The 23,899-nt window shown below is 51.9% G+C and overlaps 1 protein-coding gene across 1 annotated transcript; it reads left to right on the top strand.

The window, feature by feature from the left end:
* The first annotated feature begins 1,424 nt into the window (after positions 1 to 1,424).
* On the top strand, positions 1,425 to 22,717 carry SLC17A9 (solute carrier family 17 member 9). The gene is made up of 13 exons (XM_055814473.1): positions 1,425 to 1,625; positions 10,073 to 10,270; positions 11,813 to 11,952; positions 12,608 to 12,707; positions 13,502 to 13,632; positions 14,440 to 14,536; positions 15,559 to 15,655; positions 17,772 to 17,859; positions 18,191 to 18,225; positions 18,788 to 18,903; positions 19,367 to 19,422; positions 19,905 to 19,934; positions 20,040 to 22,717. Exons 1-13 carry the CDS (start codon positions 1,510 to 1,512, stop codon positions 20,201 to 20,203), a joined length of 1,368 nt encoding a protein of 455 aa, XP_055670448.1. The 5' UTR covers positions 1,425 to 1,509; the 3' UTR covers positions 20,204 to 22,717.
* The last annotated feature ends 1,182 nt before the right edge of the window (positions 22,718 to 23,899 follow it).

Raw genomic sequence — 23,899 nt, 5'->3', positions numbered from 1 at the left:
CCACAGCCCTTCTGGGTAGATCTCTCCTCTGAGGAAAGAATGCTGCAGTAAAGGACAAAGTACAGTTTTATGGTTTTAGCTTTTGTCAGCGCTGGTGACCTTCTGGAGTTTTCTCCATGGTGTGTGAGGAACCTTTTTGCTATCTCACTCTCTCAGGTTCAGTTTGGTAATGCTGCTACCCCTCTTAAGTAGCTAACTGCTCTTCAGGGACCTGCAAAATATTTGTTAGAAGAATGAGGGAGTGAACTTGTTAGTCTGCTAAAGGCTTCATTTTTAACCAGCGTTTGCAGGCTGCTGGCTGCAGGAGCAGCAGCTGGAGACGCCGGTCCCACACGTGCACCTGGTGCCTTTTGGTGCCGCCCAGAAGCTCTGGTACCTTCTCCCAGGGCCATGGACGACCTTGGTCAGGCTCTGCCGGAGCTCCTCCAGCTCGTGCTGACCTGAAGCTTTGCCATGGCTGCATCGGAGTTGCCATTGGCCACAGAATTACCCGAACAGTGTCTTCACAAGGCTCCTCCGCCTGCTCATCCTATCTCTGAAGTGAGTCACAAGTCCTCTTGTTCTGGACTGAGATAACCATCACTAATTACCTGTTTCCATAAAGGAGCCTGATTATCTCTTTCAGATGCTTACAGCAAGGCAACAGCTCTAGCCAACAGTTAAACCAAGCTGTAACAATACTTATTCCGATTTATTTTTTCCTTTAATTCTTTGGATGGGAATATCATATTCTGTTCTAATCCTTAAAGGGGGCTATAAGAAAGATGTGGACAGATGTCTTAGCAGGGCCTGTAGCGACAGGACAAGGGGGAACAGCTTTAGACTAAAAGGGTAGGTTTGGATGAGATATAAGGAAGAAATTCCTCCCTGTGAGGGCGGTGAGGCACTGGCACAGGCTGCCCAGAGCAGCTGGGGGTGCCCCGTCCCTGGCAGGGTTCAGGGCCGGGCTGGACGGGGCTGGGGGCAACCTGGGCTGGTGGGAGGGGTCCCTGCCCGGGGCAGAGGCATTGGAACTAGATGGTCTTTAAGGTGCCTTCCAACCCAAACCTCACTATGATTAAAAAGCAGAGACGCTTTGCCACCTGCACACCTACAGAAGCTGGAAATTCACCAAGAGCACAAGAAGTGTTGCACTTCCCGGGTGCCAGAGGGAGAGGAGGGACCCTGGTGGGGGTCAGTCCCACTGGATTTTGCCGGGGAGCTGGAAGTACTCACGGGGGAAAAGAAAAAAAAAAGGGAAAAGGGAAAAACCCCCACACGCGTGTGGGAGATGGATGGAAGGAAGGCTCCCGCGGCGGCCGGGCACCTTCCCCCCCGCGCCCTCCGGGGTCGCTGGTTCGAGGCTGCCCCAGGTCGGCTCCCGGCCCCGGTGCGCCGCGGGCGGCGGGACTTCCCGGAACGGCGCGGCGGGCGGCGGCGGGCGGCGCTGACACGTGGCCGCGGCGCGGCGGGGGGAGGGAGCCGGCGGCCGCCGCGATGTGAGCCGGCGGAGGCGGAAGGGCTGCCCGCATGGCCGCGGGGGGCGGCGGCAGGAATGTGCCGCTGTGCAGCGCCCAGCACGGCCCCCGCGCCGCGCCGCTCGACGGCATGAGGAGGGATGGCGGCGGGGACCCGTACTGGTCCAGGTAAGGCTGGACCCGCTCCCGGGAAAGCTGCTCCCGTGAAAGCTGCTCCCCTACTCGCAGCGCTCGCTCGGGACCCCCCCAGCCGGGCATCCCCCGGCCGGTCCCCTCCGGCCCCGGTCCCCGCCGCAGCTCGGGCAGGGTCAGCCGGCGTCCCCCTCTGATGCTGCTCCTGGAAAAGATGCGGCGTGGGGCTGGAGGGGGCCGGGCTGTCCCAACCGCTACCCGGAGCCGCCGGGCAGCGGCCGCCGCTCCCGGCGCTCCGCTCCGCCGGTGCGGGGGGCCGGGGGACGCGGTGGCAGCGTCCGGGGCCGTCCCCGCCGCCTCACTGCGACGGGGCGGGGGGAGGTTGCGGGGTTACCGTGGAACACGGCGGGGAAAAGTCCCCCGAGCTTCTTGCTGGCCTGAGGTCAGTTATTTAAACGTGGTACCGCCGCTACGGGGTTCTTATCGAAATGTGCCAGCAGGGATGTTTGTACTGCTCACTGTAATTCATTAGGATAAAGTCTGGAATAGTAGCTGGGCAGCGGCTGAACAGCACAAACTGTTCCTGAAGTAATTAAAATACTGTTAAGCACAAACTGACGGCTTTTAGCAGCCGGGGTGTAAGCAGAGGCGGGGTGCGCAGTGCGTGGAGCAGAGGGTCCGAGCCAGGGTCCGCGCTGGGACACCAGGGACAGTGCTGCCCCTCGGCCACCGAGAGTCACCCGGCACCTCCAGCTCGGGGTCTGCCACTTCTCCCACCTGAGCTGGGGTGACTCGCTGGTTGCAAACTGGAAGTGATGGTCAGAGGCTTTTCCAACCTGGGAGCCCCTGGACTCCACTGTGTTGCCCCCACGCTGTTGGAATCTGGTTCGGTGTAACCAGCCTGCCCCGGGGGTCCCGCTCCCCTTTGCCTTCAGGCCGGTGTGACCTGCGGTGAGCTCGCCCGGGCTCAGGAGGGTGGAGGTGACATCGGTGCCAACGCACAGGAGTGTGCGGCCGAAGGGAGGAATTGCCCCTTCCTGCAGCAGTTAGCCACTGGATGAGCTGGGATTTATCACCAGTCGCTTGCTGCAGTGGCGGCCGGCCGAGAGCCGGCCTCAGTCTGCCATCCCGAGAGGACTTTTCCCGCAGTCAGAGACACGGAGCTCTAATCGAACCCACCCTCAGCTCAGGAGTAAGGGGGTAGGTCTCAAAAGCAGACCGCTGGCACTAGGGTCGCTTAAAACTTGAAGATTCTTTCCCTCAAAAGCACTTGGGAAAATCCCTTCTCTCTGTCTCCCCTTTTCTAGCTTTTCCCTGAGTCTTTGTGAAATGGGAGCGCTGGGAGAGAAAGAACCCCATGCCAGATTTTCACAAAGCAAAGTTTCCATTTAGGTCTTTTTCCCCTAGAAAAAAAGATTTAATACATTTGGCCAGAGTGAACACTCCAGTTTCCAAAATCTCTTCGAAAAATGCAAACCATCGATAACACTTTCCAAAACAAAAGCGACTGCTGATGAGGACAGTCTGTTGATGAAGACAGACGTATTCTGAAGCAATTCTGACCGTCTTCAGTGCTGCTAGTAATTGAAAGAATCCAGTAAATGCGAAAGAGCAGCAGGATAACCATAAGTGCCATCAGATCATTGTCTATATTGCTGTAATTCACAGAGCTGAGATCGTGTCCCGGTTGTTTGGTGCAGATGCACATGCGTGGTCCCAGCCCTTGTCTGGGGAGGCTTCATGGTCCAAAGCAAACTGGACTGGCGGTGGCTGGGAGCCACCAGGGGGGAGCAACTGGCCAGATCATGCAATCAAGTTGGTCGGGTTAGATACAATACCTGGTTGGGTGGTTGAAAGCCAATTTGGCAGACAGTTTTCGAACAGTATATGCAACTAAATAGCTCTCACCATTTCCAAGTAATGAGCTATTGCCACGGAGGCAACGGTTTGGAAGTGGGGGAAGTGGCATGGGCTCTCCAATGGTGCTGCAACAACTGACAGGCCAGGCAGCCTTCCAAGACCTGTCTGTGCCATCGGTGCAAGGAGAGATAAACAGTTATCTTGGCAGGTTTATTTTTCCGTCTTTGTTCATATTGCTTCTTCTTTTGTCCTCCCTTTTCTCAGCTGGCTTTTCCTTCCTCTTCCACTGTTCTTGCCCTAAGTTTTATCCTGCCTCTCCGGCTGCCTTTCCTGAATTTTTCTGCAGGTCTCCAATGGCTCCATTATTACACATCTCCTCTTCCTCTTCCAAGAGCAACACTTGGGTATTTCTGTTTGGGGCTTCCGTTTATGTGGTGTGCCTGGACATTTAGATAGCACTTTTTAATGGAGATCTTAACTTGCCAGAGCAGGACCACTTGGGCAATAGATGTCTTTAAGCATCTCTGGTTTAACTGGGGGAAGACCCAGCGAGAAGAGAAACCAGTTGCTGAAGGCTGCTCACAAAGCCACTGGCAGATCCAGCAGAAGGCATGGGGCTCACGTTTTGGACGATGCCTCCAGGAGAGAAATACAACATGGAAAATTCAGTGTGTCCTGGGAAGCGAATGACTCCTGAAACCACTGCATCTCCCTGCCTCTGGCTACACCTGAAGTCAGGGGTTCATTACAGCAGTTTCTTTAAGCCCTAGAGATAAAAGGAGCTGTACCACCAGCCACCAGCTGGTCTCGGTCACCTGGCCGTGCTCTTTGCCTGGAGCCAGTGGTCACGTTGTTTTTCTGCGTTCCATGCCCTGATCTTCTGTCAACACCACGTTACAGCTTTTGTTCCCTTTTTAAAATTTTTTTTTGGCAGTTGGGTTTTTTATTGTACAAGTTCCACACCCTGGTTTTAATTGTGACCTTGCTGAGAACTTTTCTCATGTAGAAAATACAAACAAGACAGACGTTTCACTCCTGGCTGATCCACGTATGCCCTTAGATCAGCGTGCAAAGCACGTGTGCACTTCATTATTGTGTTTTCCCACCGCCTCCACCTGGACTTAATAACTATTTCCAGCTCATATGAGCTGCTGAAATCTAATTTCATCTTTGCTTTTGCTGAAAGCAAGAAATGAAGAGAGGGAATAAACCCAGAGCCGTGTTTGCTGAACACCACTCTGTTGCCATCTGCGGCTCTGCGGAGGGAGCTTGTGCACCGGAGGCGGGCAGGAAACCAGCAGCTTTCCCAGCAAAAAAAGCCCTGTGTCCTCTGTGCAGCCCTTGTTGGCTGTTAGCTGGTGGGTTGAAAAAAACCAACCACCACCCTTCTCTAAACCCCAAAGCTACTTTCGACAGCGACAAATCATTAGCTTGGAGCCGGTCTGCAGCACGACAAAATCAACTGGAATAAGGGGGAAAAAAACAAACCTCTGTCTTGACAAGCGTGTTAGATTTTCAGGGAAAGGAGAAACTGTTGAGAAAAACATGGAGAGAGAAGTGAGAGGACTGTCAAACCAGGTTAAAAATAACTTCCTGGGTATTATCTCCTTGCACAGGAGTGTCTGCACGACTGCTGTGGTTACGCCATGTTAGTTGTGCTGTGGTTGTGTTGGAGAGTACTGTGAATTAAAGCCATAGGCAGGTAAGCTGGGCAAGAGGTTTGCAAAGGGGGATGCTGCCGTGAGGCTGGGAATGGTGGGGAGGAGGGAAGGGTCCCCAGGCTGTGGTGCGGCCGGCAGCCAGGCACAGGGGTGACCACAGGCACCAGCTGTCCATGCTGGGGACGTTCCCCTGGGAGATGGCCCCATGCTTGGGCTCTTGGGTGCCCTTGGGTTGGAGCTGGTGGCCCTCCAGCATGGCTGGGAGCTTGGTACCACCATGGGGGCTTGTCCCCATCCTGCTCTGGGGTTCTGCAGGAGCGGACGAGTGTATGCTGCTGGTGGCTGGGATGAGCGAGAGGGCTGGAGGTGCTGGAGGTGGCTCCAGCTGATGCACCCGCTGTGCATCTCACACAGAGCTGGTTTTAGTCTCCTTTTAGAGGAGGCAACTGAGGTGGAGATGCCCTGGGAGTGGGCGGTATGCCCCACTGCCACTACCTGTGCCCACCTTGGCCAGGGCGCAGCTCCAGAGCCCATCAGGAGCTGCAGCTCCCAGTTCTCCCACTTCCAGTTCCAGTTGTGGGAAGCACCCACAACCCCTGCAGATGGCTTCTGGCCAAGAGCTGTTGCTGGAACAGACCGTTTGTAGCCTTGCAGCTCAGCACAGCTCTGTTACTGCCTGATGGTCCAGCCTGGTGCCTTGAAGGGGGTGCTGAGCTGTGACCTGACAGCCTGAACTCCAGCAAGTCCATTTTAACAGTGACCTGCAGTGTCTGCAAACAGACAGACCTGCAGGCTGGGAAGAAGGAGGGAGGCAAGTCAAGAGAAATAAAGTTGGATAAATATTTGCTCTGTGGCATCTACCGGAGAAATTCCTCCAGCAGGAAAACACACTGCAAATAAAGATACCCTGTGCTGATGGCTTGCCTGCCACCGCGGGGCAGCCGGGCTTGGTTTTGCCCCTTTGGGGCTCTCAGACATCCTTGAAAATGAATCTTAACCACTGTGCCCTGGGCAGGGGACCCGTTTGGCTGGTGGGAGCCTGGTCCCAGGGGAATGACTGGATGCTTGGAAGCAAAACTGTGACCACCCAGTGCCCGGGGCCCCATTTGGAAGAGGAAAACCAAGGGACATCAGGCAGGGCTGCTCAAATCTAGGGCTGCTGCCATACAAAAAGCCGCCCAGGAAGAGTCATTAGGGCTTGAGCTAATTATAGTCTGTCTGGGTGGTGGTTGGAGGGTTGCAAAATAGGAAGTATTTTGTAGCTGCATGGCTGCTTTGCTCAGTAAAGGGGGTCTTGGTGATGTGCAGAAGGGGATGCACCTGCGGTGCCCGTTTCTTGTAAGCAGGGAGGCATGGCGGGTCGGAGAGCGGGTGGGTGGCGAGGAGCTGCCACCAGCATGCGCCACCCAATTAAGTCAATTAGGTGGCTCGAGACAAGCCTCCGGTGATACACCTGCTGATGGTTTGGAGGTGGCTGCCCCCTCTCTGCCCCACGGAGCCAGGGCTCAGCTGGGATCAACATGGCGCTGTGGGGAGATGCTCAGCCTGTCCCCGTGGTGGGTGAGACGGGCACGGTGGCACTGATGACACCAGCGGCTGTGACTTCCTCAGGTTTAGATGTGCTTTACTCTGACTCACTTTGGTTATCTCCAGCAGAGATTATCTGTACCTCCCTCATCAGGGAAGCTATTAGATTTAATTTGTTTATGATGGTAAAGCTCTGCTTCTCGGATGGCTGGTGTTACCTACAAAAAATACTGTTTGATTTCTCATTAGTCCTTCGTTTTTGAAGGAGAGCTGTAGTTCTTCCCCTTTGTGCTGGTCGAGGTTTCTCCTGTAACCTTGGCTGTTGTTGTTTTGCACTGAGCAGAACATTGACTCATCCGCAGCCGCCGTGATAACTGTAATTAGGAGCAAATGCATTTACAAAGCTTTTTCCTCTGATGCAAGCACATCATTGTCCTTGCAGAGAAATAATTCTTGCCATGCTTTTAGGTGGGTGTGGGCAGCTAGTGATTACATTTGACGCTTACATTATTTGAGTGGATTTTCCTTGCTGGATATACTACCTACAGAGCAAGTGGTAGTCTGAAGCCACCTTCACACTCCCACTTGTTTAGAGCATAAGTCCCTACCGATGCATTTAGATATATAGGAAAAGAATATAAATGTATAGAATGGAGTAGTAATCAAAAAGAGCATTGAGACTGTGTCATATACCCAGAGACTTATTTAGTGCTTTTGAAAAAGAATAAGAAAAAAATATTCAGAGGAGTTTTGTCAAAACATCAGCTGGGGAGGGGGCTTGTTGGGAGCACGTCTGTGTTTGGCAAACCCTTCCCTGCTGTGTCTGAGCTGGGCTTTGGACAGTGCCTTGCTTTTGCAGAGCCACGTGGCGCTGTGCACCCCGCTCCCCGCAGGTCAGGCTTGGTTTCTGGATAGCCCCGCACTGCTGGCACGGCAGCCTCCCCCTGCCACCCCCAAATCTCCTTGTGTACCCCCAGCACAGAGGCTGGGGGCACTCTGCTTGCCTCATCGGGGTGAGAAAAAGGGCTGGGAGCCCACAGCATCCCCTGCTGCCCCTCCGCCCTGCAGCCAGAGCGGCTCTGCAGCCTGCTCATTGCTTTTTGGGGTTCAGTCCGTACCACCAAACTGCGCTCCCCCCCGCACCTTCCTTGGGCACCGGCATTGCTGCATGTGCATTTTGCTTTTCCTAGTTGCAAACACCCACAGGAGGGAACAAACTTTGGCAATATTATAAAGATAAACAGAATAAAGCCCAGTTCATTGAGCTGCACTGGTCTTTTTCTCTCTGTCTTCCACCTTGCACAGCCATGCAGGATTTAGGGCCAAGGAAGAACTGTCAATCTAATAATATCCCGTGAAAATGCTGCTAAACTCATCAGAATAACTGCTGGGAGAGAAGGCAGAGCTCAGCCCCGCTCCAGAGAGTGAGAAAGTTCGTAAAGGTCTCCCTTTGCTTCAGGGTGAAAAGCACAATTCAGAAAACTGTCTTCGTGGCTAAATAATGGGAAAACCCTATGCATGACACAGGCTGCTGCATTTTACTTGGTCACCTCTATTGTTGCAGGTCCAGTAGCTCAAATTAATCAGTGCCATGCTGCTGTAGGTAATAGGAGAGATTATGGCCCTGGGCTGGCAACAGCCCATTGCTGTGGGTGCAGAAGCACTGGTTAGGCAGGCGTGGGTCGGTCGCTTATAGCTGCAAGCGTCTGATCTTGGGTTGTCTTGAGGCATCCCTCTGATGCGGGTTCTCCGTGACGTTTTCCATCGACAGTTATCCGCCACCTGCTCTCTGCCTCTGATGAGGGGTTTATACCCAAAACCTCCTGCCTGTGTCATCCTGCTGGGTTGGTCTGACCCCAACATGCAGCATTCAGAAGCCTTTGGTTTCGCTGCGCTTTGCCGTGGCAAACTGAAGGCAGTGGAGCTGCTGCTCCCGGAGCTGGATGGGGCAAGAGATTAGAAAACAGATCACAAATTTGCAGCAAATGAAAATCTGATTGCTGCACATCTTCCTCTCGGTGTAAGAGCAGGAGGGTGTCTGAAAGTGTTTATCAGCCAGTTCAAAAGGCTGAGGCAGGTCAACCCTTGGTTACTTACTCCTCCAGCAAAAATACATGAGGTTTGCTAGTTCCTGTGTTATTTCGTACGTTTGTACATGTGCTCAGTGATGGTGGTTCCAAGCTTCAAAGCACCAGCTGAAACGCTGCCAGCTCCTCCTGCCAGAGGTTGGCACTGAGCTGCTTATCTGCCTCATCAGGAAACAACAATAAATTCCCCTCCGATGTGTACAACTGCTCGGCGTGTTCCGTTTCCCATTGTGCCTTTGCCTCCCTCCATGACAGGCCATTTGACACGTTTACAGACGGGTTTGTGCTGTGTGGGATTAACCTACATTTATCACATTCCAGCACGGAGAAATAAATGCTCGGTTTGGTATCAAAAGTGACCCCGGTTGTTTCCCGTGTGGAAGGTGGGTGTGTGATGGTGGGATGCACAGAGGTGGGAACACAGAGGTGCTCTGGCCTCTGGGTGTAAAAATAACCAAATAGAAATCACACAAATACTGGGTGTTCTTACTAAGCTTTTAACTCCATAATTCACAGATAAAGGGGGACCCAGACTGACGTTAGTGGGGGTTCACCTACACCTGGGGCTGCAGCCTGCAGCAGGGGGGGGTCTGTGCTCCAGAAGCCCTGCTGGCTGGGAGCAGGGGCAGATTGCCTTCCCACTGATTGCCAGCCTGTGTCTTCTGCAGGAGTGCTTTGCCTGGGGGCTGAGTACTCATGCATGGAAAAAATACATGCTGTTAACATGTTATTACTGATATTATCTTAAAGTTCTTATCAGACCAGGCTGGGTTACTTTTCCCATCTCTCTGGGCTATTCAGCCCTATCATGTCTTGTCTCTCACTAAAGAATTCCTCCTCTCCCTCCCATTTAGGAAGGGTAACCCACCCACCACTGTGCGGAATGGATAGGAATGCCAAATAACAAATGTTTGCTACCAAGACGGTGTGTCTCATGCAAATGCTTCCAGCTTCATGCATTGACCTTTCCTTTGTTATCCTTAACTTTTAAAGAACAGTTTCTAAAGCTTTTGTTTGGGGAAAAAAGCAAACATACCACGCTTCCCCCCACCTTTCCCTCCATCCGCAGTCAGTGATGCCCAAGCAGCCCATCCCACCCTGCAGCCCATGGACAGATGTTATTTTGTTGCTGGGCTCAGTTAGTGCTCGGGATGAAAGTTAGCATCCTCCATAGAAGTCACCAGATGTGATACGCTCTGTGTCAGAACCATGGGCCACAGGGGGATTGCGCTGACCTTTATTTTATCGAGATACACCCAGCTTGCAAGCAAACTAGTCTCACCGTGCATGGATCTCCCATGCAGACCATTCCATCTGCCCTTCCCCATCTTCCTGTCCATCCTTGCAGGCCCGAGTCCCGTGTCTGGACAGTGTTGTTGCTGCTGGGGACATGCCTGCTGTACTGCACCCGCGTCACCGTGCCCATCTGCGCCGTCGCCCTGAGCACCTACTTCGACTGGGACAAGAAGCAGTCCGGCGTAGTGCTCAGCAGCTTCTTCTGGGGCTACTGCTTGACACAGATTATCGGAGGACATATCAGTGACCAGTACTGGAAATTATTTTCATGTTTTCCTCTGCTCAGGCTTTTTAAATGACACTTCGCTTGGTTTTGACCTCTCAGGTCCAGCCTTGACCGTGGCTGTGCCAGGTTTCACCCTGGGACAGAATGGGTGGAAGGGTGGAGCGTGGTGGTGGGGAGAAGCTCCATGGGGCACTGCAGGCTGCTCTGAAAGCAGCTGAGGTCTCTCCATCAGCCTCACTAAGGTCTGTAGCTGATTCAGATAGGATGTGCCTAGTTGTGACTGTCCGATTAGATTCCTGGCTCTTGAAATTGCTGCTGTGCTTATAGGGCAGCACGCTCTGAAGGATTTTGCAGAGGCAGAATCCCCAGCATCATCATTACAGCCTCGGCAGTTCCTGCAGACTGGCTGCCAGGAGAGATCTGCAGTCATGTGAACCGACACTTAGACCGACACAGGGTTTTTTCACCTGGAAACAGCAAAGAGCACTTTTATACCTGCATAATCTTTCCGATGGAGGTTGTTTTTAGGGTGGGTTCAGTAACTGGAATAATAAAAGCAAACCCACAAGCTTACATATTAAGCTGGTGAAAGAAATAGTGGGTGTAAAACAGACCTTATTTTAGAGAAGTGATAACTGCTGATGCTCTTTGCATAGTTCATAGCTGCTGCTCACCAGGAGCGTCATTTGTCCATTAACAGTTTAATCCCAGCAGTGCTGGACAGCCATTTGGGAGGGTTTATAACTGCCACAAGAAGAAATTATTTCCTTTTTGCAAAGAATACAGCTTTTTTCAATCCGATCTGCACAGTCTATCTCTGTTTTCCATTCAGCACCTCCCGTTTTTCCACCCTATATTCTCATGCAATCTTTTCACAAGCAAGCCCCCATCAGGGTTTCCTTCATGTCTGGGAAAACTAAGTGTCTCCATTTTATCATATCAATTAAAAAGCAACTTCCCCAGCTAGCAGTAAGAAAAGATCTGAGTAATTACCTGCTCGAATTCCTTTCCCCAGCCACCCTATTCTTAGTGAGGAGGGCTTTCCTATGAAATCCTTGGTGAGGAACACATGCCTGGAAGGAGTACATTATCCGTGCAGTGCACTGTGCTGTTTCATTATGTTCCTTAATAGTTTCCAAGCAAATGTCTGCAAAAACCCAAATGTTAACAGGCAGAGCTGGTGCAAAAAAGCAGATGGAAGGGTAAACACCAGCACTGGTTAAGAAAAGCAGAACAGTGACGGCAGCTTGGGCTTCCCCGCTGTCGGAGACCTGAGCGCATCGGTGTGGTGGTGTCCTGGGGGATAGGGTGGGATAGGTGCTGGTGGCCAGTGTCCCGGTGAGAGTGATGCCTGTGGGATGCTGCTCCAGGGCAGCAGCAGGTGGGAAGGGAGGAGGTCAGAGTACAGCCCAGGGAGCTAGAGGCGTTTGTGAGAGAGGAACAAGTGTGACTGAAGGGTTGCTCTTAAAAACAGGCTAAACTGGGAAGACCACTTGAGTCTTGACTGGCGGGCTTTGCCCTTTCACCCTCCCCTTGTTTTTTGATAACATGTTTTCTGTCTTCCAGAATAGGTGGTGAGAAGGTCCTCCTCCTCTCGGCATCAGCCTGGGGGTTCCTCACGGTCCTCACTCCGCTGCTCACCCATGTCACTTCTGCACACCTCGTTTTTATGACCTGCTCCAGGTTCCTCATGGGGCTGCTGCAAGGTGAGACCCCTGTCCTGAGCACGTCTCTGTGCCTGCCCACCCAGGGCCTTCCCAGCACAGGGGCTCCTGTGCACTAAACTCGGCTGCAGCTCACGGGCTGCGCAGTGCGTGAGCCCATCTCCTGCATGTTCGAGCACCCCGCTGCCTCAAAACTGCCCCTGCAGCCAGAGCTTCTGCGGGGAAAAAGAGTGACACATCTAGAGAAAGTCGCTGACAAATCGTTCCCCTGTAGGAATCTCTACCAGACAAGGGCTGCTGGCTTCTGAAATCATCACTGTTGCTGTTTGATTTTCCACATTTTAAAACTCCCTCAAAGCACTTGGGGAAAATTGGTCCTTGCCAAAACTTTTGGATAATCTGGGGTGATTTTCCTTCCCTCTTGCTGAGCTGGGGAACCACTGGGATAAGTGCATTGGCACTGATGGACTTAGAGTAGCAGCAGTGGCGATGGAACAGGATTATGGAGAAGGCACAAACACACCTTTCATGGTGATGGATTCACTCATTTTATTTTATAACCCTGTTTTGAATTCACCAAAGGTATTGTTGCTTTGTCTCGGTGTTTAGCTCCTGTTGGATCTTTTAAATTAGCTTTTGCTTCACTCCTGAGGGTGCAGGAGCCTGACTGCTCCCTGTCTGCTCCCGTTGCTTACAGGGGTGTATTTCCCATCCCTGGCCAGCCTGCTGTCCCAGAAGGTCCGGGAGAGCGAGCGAGCCTTCACCTACAGCACGGTGGGGACCGGCTCACAGTTTGGGTAAGTTTAAAAAGAGCAGCAAGCGGCAGTCTCTGGACATCACACGTGATGAAATGCCATTAAACAGTTGGAGGCAAAACTCACAGCCCAAAGTACACATGGATCCCTGGGTCCTTGAGGATCCTGGCTGCAGCTGAAGAAGCCTCAGGCAGTTGCTGTCATGCATGTCAAGGTTTTGCGTAGTTTTGTTTTCTTTCTTTTCAAGCCAGACTTTGAAGAGTGTTTGCAACATTTAATTGCTGTGGGAAACAGCCTGATTCAGTAGGAAGAGCAAGGGTCAGCCTGAGCCCGGTCATCTCTCCTCTCTGATAGATGGGGATAATATAACTTCCCCATCTCCGCTATTCTGGATGAGAATTTCCTTTCTCAATGCAAGGGTGGCTTAAAAGCCAAAGAGAAGTATTACTGTCTTTAATCACTTAGCTTTCCAGAGTACTCATTTCTTTTGCTGATTTATACATTCTCTGAGTTACTTTCTGCACACCAGCAACCCCATTTTCTTTCCCGGCTGAACATGTTTCGGTGCAGGGCAGGTGAGCGTGGGGTCCCTTCGCTGGTCCCTCTGTCCAGCTGAAGATCTGGCACGAGATGCCCTGCAGGGAACAGGGCAGGTTGCAGAGTTGGGGGGTGAGTGGGCAGGTGGGCAGTGCCTGCACACACAGCGACTGGTGGCTCTTTGAGGTGCATTTAGTGACAGGCAGCATCCACCGCAGGAGCATCTCATCTCCCACTGATGCCTGCAGCCCGACCGCTCTTAGCCAGACCTATAAATCCGAGCGTGGTTTCCCCCCCAGGACGCTGGTGATCGGCGGTGTAGGATCTCTCCTCCTGGACTGGTACGGCTGGGAGAGTGTTTTCTACTTCTCTGGTTTTCTCACTCTGCTCTGGGTTTACTGCACCTGCAAGTACCTCCTGAGCGAGAAAGGTAAGTCCAGCTGCCTTCATCCCTCGGGCTGCCAGCGCTCCAGGGCTGCAGGGCACGAGTGGTGCCTCTCCGTTACCTTCTGCAGATCCCCCGGATTTTCAGGAGCATGCCCCATTTTACAGGAACACCTTTTGTTCAGATGTCTTCTATAATACACGCTGTCTCCCTGCGAAGATGCTGTACAGGGTTTTGAGCTCTTGCATTGCTGATTTCCGATTTCAAGTCCCAAGCTGCATTGCATTGCTGACAAGAGCCTGATCTGGCTCCTCAGTATTCTTAAGCACCAGTGAAAACACCAAACAGAGCATGATCTTCAAAGTGGATTAAGCTAAAGCAGGACAAGATACTTATTCCAAACTAAGAGCATCTACACAGAGAGCTTTTAAAAACCAGTTAATCCAGAATATCTCTTCCCAAATAACTGTCTGGGAGTAATTCCCCACATGGGCAAACCATTACACCTGACTGCAGCATTATGAGTGTGAGCGTGGTATGTTGGAGCTTGGCTCGTCATGAGCCTGGTACCTGGTACTGCACAACGTGCAAACCCGGTCCCTGCCCAAGGGATTTTTGTGTAATTATAACGGGAGATGCAACATACGGGCAAAGGTGGATGGATGGAGAAGTCAGTGGGTACAGTGGAAATATTTTGGCCAATGTAATAAGGTGTTTTCCTGAGCATTCAGTGGTGGTATAGCCAAAACACAAGGGTTAGAAGGAGATTAGAGGTAGCTGTATAGCGGTCCCCCAGGACTGTACAGCAAGTTACGGATCCAAGCTTTCCTTTGTCTGTTTTCTTCCCTGCAGACCTCATCATCCCTGTAGACTATTTAATGAAAGGCCTCTCGATATCCAAGCAGACCAAGGTTCCCTGGAAGCAGCTGTTTAAGAAGGCACCTATATGGTAGGCAGCGGCGGTGGCCCCGAGCACCGGCAGGGCTGGGGAGCACCCTCCATCCAGGGGCTTTTTCTCCTCTCTGTGCTTATTTCTTCTGCTTGTGTGTATCTTGTCCATTTATTTATGTGTTTGGGAAATGTGATCAGGTTTTCTAATCCCTTCTGTGTACAATATGTATATATATAAAAAATACAATAATATACATATATACACATAATATATGTATTATATATATACACACACAATAATAATATATATTTTTTATATATATATATATGTAAGAACTAAAAAGATAAGCTTGACAAAAGGTGGTTTATGTTTTGTCTGGAGGAATGTCAGGCTTAAATGTTACTGGCGAGTCTCTTGCCCTCACAGGCTATTCCCTGGGTGAGTCGTGCGCTCCTCCGGCATGATATTCTCCACTGGTCTTGTTAGAAATGCTGCTTCTAATGAGCTCCTAAGAAGTGCTGCTCAGGGGCACTGGCTGGCACAGGCTGTGTTCTCATTGCTGGCAAAACAGCTTTTTAATAGCTGGGTTTTCTTTGGGATGCTGCATGAGGTACTGAAGCTCATCCAAGCATGTTCCCAAGTGCCGCTTTAAGACGGGGAGGAGGGCAGTGGGGCTGCAGGGCAGCAAGCCCGTTCCTGCCTTGAATAACCACGGAGCATCTGCTGATAACAAATCCCTAGAAAACCCTAATCAAGACCTCCTGGAGCAGGACAGCCCTTGCAGCGCTGGATGGGACTGGTGGGAATTGCACTTGCACAACTGTGGCTGCAGTTAACCTCGCCTGAACCATCGGGCACCTGCTCAGGCGCTGTGCAATGAGGGCAGCCAACGAGTGATGCTGCAAGTGGCGAGCCAAAAGGAGTAGTTACCCGTGAAAAAAATCTCAGGAAGTAGTTCTAGCGCTGTGAGAGATTTCTTTAGAGACCAGGAACTGAAATATTGGGTTGCTGGAGTGCCCGTGTCCCACCCAGTGTGACATGTCGTTCCTGATTGTTTCCTCTCTGCTGTGTATTTTCAGGGCTGTCATCGTCGCTCAGCTTTCTACGGCCAGCACGTTTTTCACCCTCCTCTCCTGGCTGCCAACTTTTTTTAAGGAAACTTTCCCCGAGTCAAAGGTAAGTTGGCTCTGAGACACAGGCATTGCCGGTCACCATGCTGGGTACCTGCCAAGGGGTCGGTTAGGGAGGAAGGTGATGGCAGGGGGATTTGGGGAGAGCAGGTTGGGGGGCAGGGGGAGCTGGGAGGTTTCCTTGTGGCGTTAGGAGCTGTTACCCCCCTGCGCATACATCTGGAGATGTGAGCATCCTCTCTCCAGGTGTCTAGTTGCTTGTTTAGGGATGCTGAAGTGAGGCAGAGCTAAGGCACCTCCCAGGCAGGGAAGAGAGGGTCGCCTTTGGTTTTTACCTCTTGTTTTCTGAAGAAAGGGTGGGTTTTGAGTGGCACAGAGCTCATGACATTACGCTGTTGTAAACAACCGCCATTCACTCCTGGGTTTTCATGGGGTTTTTAGCTGTACTGACATTATATAGCTCAGACCTGCCTGTGAAAATTATAATTGCCATTAATAACGTGCAATTCAAGAATACTATAAAAGCTTCCCTCTCCTCAGCACAAATATGTTCCCATTTTTCAGAAACCTAGGCAATAATACTCTTCTGGGCTGAGATTTGGTATTTTGATCTTGTTCTCAGAAACTCAGACAATCTTTTCCACAATGGCTGTTAGGTTTTTGTAATTTCCAGAGCTGCTAACAAATGTTTTTTCACATTACATGTATAAGATGCTTTATGGCATACTTGATATTTATATTAAAATCATGTATTAAACCGGCAAACATATTGTTGTGACAAGATCTGTGCACCTCGAGTAATGTGCTTGTGCAGCAGTAATTTACCATCTGTTAAGCATTTTATCACGGTGCCCTTATGTAAGATGCTCTATGTAGCGTTCCTGCATCTGATAATCGCTTCATACGTTTTAATAAAATGAGGCTTGAGGATGCTTGATTTTAAAGGATGGATGATAGTTCTTAGTGTGGGAAACCTATGTCACCTACTGGTCAGAGTTCCTTTTTGAAGTTGAGCTGCCTTCACCACTGCCCGAGCAGCTGCCTGCAGCCCGCCTGGACGGGGTGGTGGAGGTCTTTGGGGATGGGGGTGATGGAGGGCTTTAGAGATGGGGGTGATGGAGGGGTTTGGCTCATGCTCCTCAGGGTGGTGGGCTGTGGGGATGAGACAGGGGCAGTTCGTGTGTTGGGATTGACATGCTGAGCAACCCCAGCTGGTGTTAACAGACACCAGAGACACTACCCCACAAACCCTATGGGGTACCATTTCCAAAGGTGGCCAAGACCCAGCATTTCAAGGCACTGAAAGATGCAGATGGACCCTAGTATGATTTCCAGGAGCAGCTGAAACAGGATTATTGAAACCCAAGATTATCCAGCCCTCCCACGCATCCTGAAGCCAGGCGAGGGAGGGATGCCTCCGTGGAGTGATGGGCTCTGGGCGAAGGGGGGAGGTGCGGGGGACGATGGATGGATGAGTAGGTTCAACCAGCTGAGATGAAGCCCAGCTCAACCCACACTGATTTCAGCTCCTTGTGGGATCTGGGCAACAAAATGCCTCTGAGCAGCTGTAATCCAGATGACCGGTAATCATCTGTGATTACAACTGTAGCGTAGCTCGCTTATTGGAAATAGGCCAAAGTATGCTGCTACCCGTAATGTTACCTAATCCTGGCATTAGAAAATCCTGCTATGTTCCCTCCGCTTCACAGTAACGCTGCTAATGAGGCTGAAGCTGATGTTGGAAATTTCGCCGGCAGCTTTATTGATGACCCACAGGGCAGAGTAAAATCTACAGCTCACTTTCCAGGGCTCTGTGGCTCTCTGCCACATCACCTTGCTGGACAGTAAACTTTGCCATGTTTAATCCCTCTTTCCAGAGCAGAGAGAGCTTTCTGCCTCTCCCCTGGATGCAGGGTCACCAGGGCATAAGCAAAGACAGCAATCCTACGAATGCTACAGCCCTGTGATGCACCTGCCACCCTACTGACTGGAGTGGTGCAGGGTGTAGCTGAGAGCTTGCATTGCAAAGTGGGTGGAGATCCTGCAAAATAGTCCTGATCATTTTTTTTTCTTTCTACAGATATGACAGACTATCAGATAAAATACTTGCAAACAAACTGAGTTCTGACAGCAAACCTCTCTTGATTTTTGCTCCCTTTCAGGGCTGGGTGTTTAATGTAGTCCCCTGGCTGGTTGCAATTCCAACAAGCTTGTTCAGTGGATTTCTGTCCGATCATTTAATCAACCAGGGTAAGAGCTCTCTTGGCTTTTCCTCAGCTCTTATTTTATGTGATGTGGAAAGAGGACCTGGGTGGGAGGAGGTGGGCTTGTTGGTAGGGAGAAGACCCAGCAAATAGACAATGTGAGGTTCTGATAGGAAAGCAGAACAAATACTCTAGGGTCCAAATCCATCCGTGTGTTTGGGGCTGCCTTTGATCTCAGTCACAATATCCACCTGCAGATGAAACCTGGCCATCTGAAATCCAGCCATCTGAAATCCACTTACCCTGTGGTCTCCTGGCTGGAGAACAAGGAGACCTTGTGAGCAATGCTTAACTCCAGCTCTCCCTTTCTCTTCCAGGGTACAAAACCATCACCATTCGTAAGTTCATGCAGGTGAGAGAGCTGAAGCCACAGGAGAGGCACCCAGTTACCTGCTGAGCTCTGCTTACACGGCAGATGAGACCTCTCGGGGAGCTGGGCTGGTGGTTACGGGTGGAGAGGACAGGTTTTCTAGCTTTGCAGATCGATCGGTGGTCAGTGTGTATGGGAAATGAAATCCCGGGGAAAACCCCATCTGAGGAACAGAGCGTGGACCAATGGTAACATGGAGCACAGAGGTCTGTGAGTGCTCTGAAGAGGTTTTCTGGTTGGCAAGGGCCAGCCATGCGCTGTCACTCCAAGTGACCCCTTAGATACTGAGGAATTAGCCGTGCAAGGTTGACCAGAAATAGAAATGCTGGGTGAGAGCACAGCGTATCCTCTCCGCTCCGCAGCATCACACCCCTCCAGACAGACCTCTGACACAGAAGGGCAGGACACCAGGGAAAAAGGCTTGAGAAGCACCTGGTGCACCTGAGCTCTTGCCATTGTCAGAGGGAACAGTCTGTCCGTGAAAGGAGTTGCTTTCTCCCTTACAGAAAATGTGCTATGCTATTTAATTTTCCCTTTCTTCCAGGTCATTGGCTCCGGCGTCTCGAGCATTTTTGCTTTGTGCCTGGGCCAGACCTCCAGCTTCTGCAAAGCGATAGTGTTCGCCTCCGCCTCTGTGGGGCTTCAGACCTTTAACCACAGGTAACGGGAATGGCAGCGGCACGAGCTGTGCCCTCAGCCCTCAGCCCACGCTTGGCGCTCGGGGGTCTCGGGGGCGGCTGCCTCCGTCTTGACTGTGCGAGAAAGAACTGGCACTCGTCTGAGCATCGTGTGGTGGTCCCTGTGGGGCCGGTGGAGTTTGGTGCCCACTGGGTTGGAAATGATCCAGCAAACCTCTAGCAGGGGGAGGGGCTTGCTCCGGCAGGTAGTAGGGAGCTGGAAGTTGGATTTTGGTCCCTCTGAACGCTTTGAGTTGAATCTGTTTTCCTCCTGGTACTCTCCTGTGCTGCTTCACTCTCAGTCTCTTCCCTCCTTCCTCCTGCCAGTGCCATTTCTGGTCTAGGACCCCTTCCTTCTGTTGGACAAACTAAACGCTGTGTAAATGATGTGAAAGCAGTCACGCTCCATTGAAACAGCCCTTTTGCCCTCTCTTGTTTCCCACTAGCGGCATTTCAGTAAACGTGCAGGACCTGGCCCCCTCGTGTGCTGGCTTACTGTTCGGTAAGGGTCCTGGGGGGGTTGAGTTGTGCTGGTGTGTTGGGGGGGATGCAGTTGTCGGTGAGGTCTGAGCAGGAGCAGCTCCGTGGCATGCCTGCTCTGTCTGTGTGGCGATCCCTGTGGGCAGCGCCTGTGCCAGCGTGCCTGCCGGGCGGTGGGATGCTTCCCTGTGCCGGGCAGTGGGATGCTTCCCTGTGCCGGGCGGTGGGATGCTTCCCTGTGCCGGGCAGTGGGATGCTTCCCTGTGCCGGGCGGTGAGATGCTTCCCTGTGCTGGGCGGTGGGATGCTTCCCTGTGCCGGGCGGTGGGATGCTTCCCTGTGCCGGGCGGTGAGATGCTTCCCTGTGCTGGGTGGTGGGATGCTTCCCTGTGCCGGGTGGTGGAATGGGGCTGTGTCACTTCTCCCTGCCATCAGCAAGGCGTTTGGCTCGGATGAAGCTGCTTGCACCTTTTTTTTTGGAATATGCAATTTCTTTTCTTTACAGGTGTTGGGAATACAGGTGGAGCCCTCCTAGGTAAGGTGCCTTCCTGCAGCTCATCCTTCCCTGGGGAGCCCTCTCCTCGCAGGCGGGCAGGATCCGACCCCAGAGCCTTTGCATTTCTCTTCTCTCCTGTCCCAGGTGTCATTTGCGTGTACTTGGCTGGCTACCTGATTGAAACAACTGGCTCCTGGATTGCTGTTTTCAACCTGGTGGCTGCTGTTAACAGCATTGGCCTCTGTGCGTTCCTTGTGTTCGGAGAGGCCCAGAGGGTGGACACAGACTCTGCATACATGGATCTCTAGAGATGACTCCAGCAAGCAGCTGAAGGACAGGCGAGCGTCACATCTATGTGTCATTGTTGCACAAGTGCCAAAGAACATTTCTTTTTTTTTTTTTTTTTAGGTGTTTAACAGGAAAAAAATATACTGAGACCAAGTCTATAATGGGTCTGGATGAAACCCATGGGAGAAAAGAAATAGAGAGTTCATTTTTTGCTCAGGGCATAGCTGATGGCCTGCCAGAGCCATCCAGCTCGACATCTCCACTGAGGATACGGCCCGTGTGCCCCAGTCCATGTCTAGTGGACAGACCCATGTGGCCAAAGCAGCGTACCCGGCTTGTCTCTGCAGGCTGCCGCGGTTTGTGTGCTCTGCCCTGGAGCGGTTCCTTGCTGTGCCAGCGGCAGGTCCCTCCATGCTCTGCTGTCCTGGACCACAGGGAGGGTCCTGGCTCTCGAGCTGCCCCGCCACACGTGTCCTCTGAACTACACAAAAGGAATAATCCAAACGAACGTACCTCTGACCTTAACCCTCCCGTGCGTGCCTTCATTTTGCAGTCTGCTTGGCCGGTACATGCCAGGCGTACAAGTTGTGAGATGGATTCGGGGCAGGTCCTCTGGCTGGGCGCCCGCTGTGAACCCAGGGCCGCGAGGTTGTGTCAGTCCTGCCTGCACCGTGCTTGAGCTGAGCCCCGAACCCTGCGGCCATCCCGGCGGGAGGGCAGCGCTCCAGGGCTCCCTCCTCTCCTGGGGCATCTGCTCCAGCCCTGAGTGGGATGGGGGTCACCTCCAGTGAGGGCAGAGGGACGCCGCAGGCACCCGTGGCCAGGCTTTGCTGGGCTGACCTTGCGGTGTAGGTGCAGCTGAGGAATCCCCCGGGAGCTGTTTTGCCATATGCTGTGAATGTATAGAAAGAAGCGGTCATATTCTGTGCTGTGGACCTGACTCCCAGATGCTTTCTGCTCGGTGAGACATGTCCTCCACATGCTGTCAGAGCGGCGCAGGAGATGTTCCAAAGAGGCTGCAAGGGGCAGGTCTTGTTCCTACGTTAAGTATAAAGCAAATTTGTACATTGAGGATCCATAGTCCTGGGTGTGGATCCCTGCAGTTCCCTGTGTCAGAGGGAAATACTCAGCTGTACACGCCTCTGAGCCTGATTGTCTTAAGTTATTTATAAATATTTTTAAATTTAAGTACCAAATTCTATATTTTATGGACCTGAGACCTGATTCTGCATGCTTATTTTGGGTGGTACTCCCACCAAAACCCACAATATTTCTAGAAGGGAAGGATTTACCAGCCTCCAGTTTCTGGTTTTGTAGGATCTATTTTAAATGTGACATTTCATATTGAAGCAAGTCATTGCTTTTCCTCCCACCCCTTGCTTGCAGCCTGGCAGGATCTCTTTGATTCCTCTAGCCCTTACCAGAAAACTTCAGATGAGCCTTGGGAGCAGATTTCCCAAGGGACCTCGCTGTGCAGCGAAGCTATAGGTTCGGATTCATCGTCCTTGAAAAAAATAATTGTCCCCTGCTCCTCCTTTTGTTTTGGCTAAATTTCTTCTTGGAAGATATGCTGGAGCCGCGTTAAGTTTCTGAATAGCTGGGTTTGTAGTGAAAATACTGACAGGCTTTTAATTGCAGAGACACTAACGTGTGCCGCTAAGCTTAAGCTGAGTTACTCCTCAGTATTAAAGAGATAAGGATGCAACTGCCTGATGTCTTTGGGAAAGAATATAGCATCAGTGTGGCCCGACTGGGGGCCAGAGAGATAAAGTATTTTTTTCTCTTGTGCTTTTTTCTCTAAAAGGCTGGTTGCTGCCATAGGTGCCTGTGTCTGGGGTGCTGCAGAACCAGGACACACAGATGCTGCTGGGAAGCCTCCTAAAATGAGTGGGTGAAATGGGGAGGGCAGGCTGAGCAAATGCAGCCCAGGCTTGCCAAAGGGGCCCGAGGCTGTGCAGGCATCTCTGCCAGCCCTGTCCCTTGCCCAGTCTGAGCAGGTTATTTGAACGGCCTTTTCTATAGCGACATAGGTTAAAAAAGGTGGTGGGGGGGTTGTTTTTGAGTTTGGGATTTTTTTACATCTTCCCTGGCCGTTCAGTGTTGCAGGTCAGGAGCACCAGGGGTGGATGCTGGTCTTCTTTGCTGGTTGCACGGTTTCTTGTGGAAGAGTTGATGAGTGTAGATCACTCATGTTCTAACCAGGCAGCTTGGCCACCCCTTGGCTCTGCAGGCTGGGAACTTGGGAACTAAGAGCTTCAAAGGAAAGTTGGCATTGCTGGCTGTGCCTTCGTTGTAAGCCCAGCTAACACTTTGCTGGGCTGTCCAGATTCTCTCTCTCTGTAAACTAGCTAATAAATTAAATATTTGAAGTACATTTGAGGCTTAGGTTACATTAGGTTTGCACCTCTTTGGGAAAGTACTGAAACCATTTTACGCAGCTGCACTATGTCTTCTTTAAGCGACCTTGCCAAAGCTTCTGGCTGAGTTTTTGTTATGGAAGGACCTAAAAAAATAAAGGCAGCAAATCATTTGCACACTGTCTGATTTTCCTTTGCATGCAGAGATGCTGTTTTGTGTGATCAGTAAGGGACAGACAGAGCTCAAGTATATTTAATGTGATTAACCCCCTGGGGCTGGTGCGAGAGGACGGGGAGGCTGTGCTGGGAGAGTATCGGGGCTGCCAGGTTTTCATGGCATCCCTGTGTGTACTTGTGCATCGGACCTTGGAGGACATCTAGCAACATCTTCTCACTTACTTTGCAAAAATGACTGAAAAGTTGTCTTGAGCAGAGCTGCGGTCAGTACAGCACCAGGAGGCATGGTGCAATACCAAAGTACTAACAGAGATGAAGCAAGTCTTCGGTGGGGTGGGATACAGCCCTGCAGACAGGTCACCTTCCATCTGGAGACGGTGCTGAAAAAAATTAAATACGTGGCCAACTTTTCTGCATCCTCCCTGATCCGTTCGAACTGATGCCAACAGAGGGAGCTGTTAGATTTGGGATGTGGCAGCTCCTGGCTGGCTGAGAGCTGCTGAGCCTGGCACAGCTGGCACGGCGGGCACAGCTGGCACTGAAGGTTTGGCTGGCACAGCTGGGCACAGCTGGCACGGATAGCATGGTTGGTATGGGTGGCATGGATGCTTTGGCTGGCACGGCAGGCACAGCTGGCACAGATAGTGTGGCTGGTATGGCTGGCACGGATGGTTTGGCTGGAACAGCTGGGCACAGCTGGGATAGATAGCATGGCTGGTATGAGTGGCGTGGATGCCTTGGTTGGTATGGCAGGCACAGCTGTCATGGATAGCGCGGCTGGTATGGGTGGTGTGGATGGTTTGGCTGGCACAGCTGGCACGGCAGGCATAGCTGGCATGGATAGTGTGGCTGGTATGGCTGGCACGGATGGTTTGGCTGGAACAGCTGGGCACAGCTGGCATGGTTAGCATGGCTGGTATGGGTGGCATGGATGTCTTGGCTGGCAGAGCTGACACAGCAGGCACAGCTGGCACGCATAGCGTGGCTGGTATGAGTAGTGTGGATGGTTTGGCTGGCACAGCTGGCATGGTGGGCACAGCTGGCACAGCTGGGCAGCAAGCAGAGCCTGGCTGCGCCAAGGAGCAGCCCTGGCTGGTGGCTCTCGCTGCTGGAGCCTGCCCTGGGGGCTCCCAGGACTTGCTGTCCCAGCATTTGCTTTCCCTCTTCATTTGGCAATTGTAC

This window comes from Falco peregrinus, chromosome 9 (genome assembly GCF_023634155.1).
Source record: "Falco peregrinus isolate bFalPer1 chromosome 9, bFalPer1.pri, whole genome shotgun sequence".
Lineage (NCBI taxonomy): Eukaryota > Metazoa > Chordata > Aves > Falconiformes > Falconidae > Falco > Falco peregrinus.
This window is presented reverse-complemented; position numbering and strand designations above follow the sequence as displayed.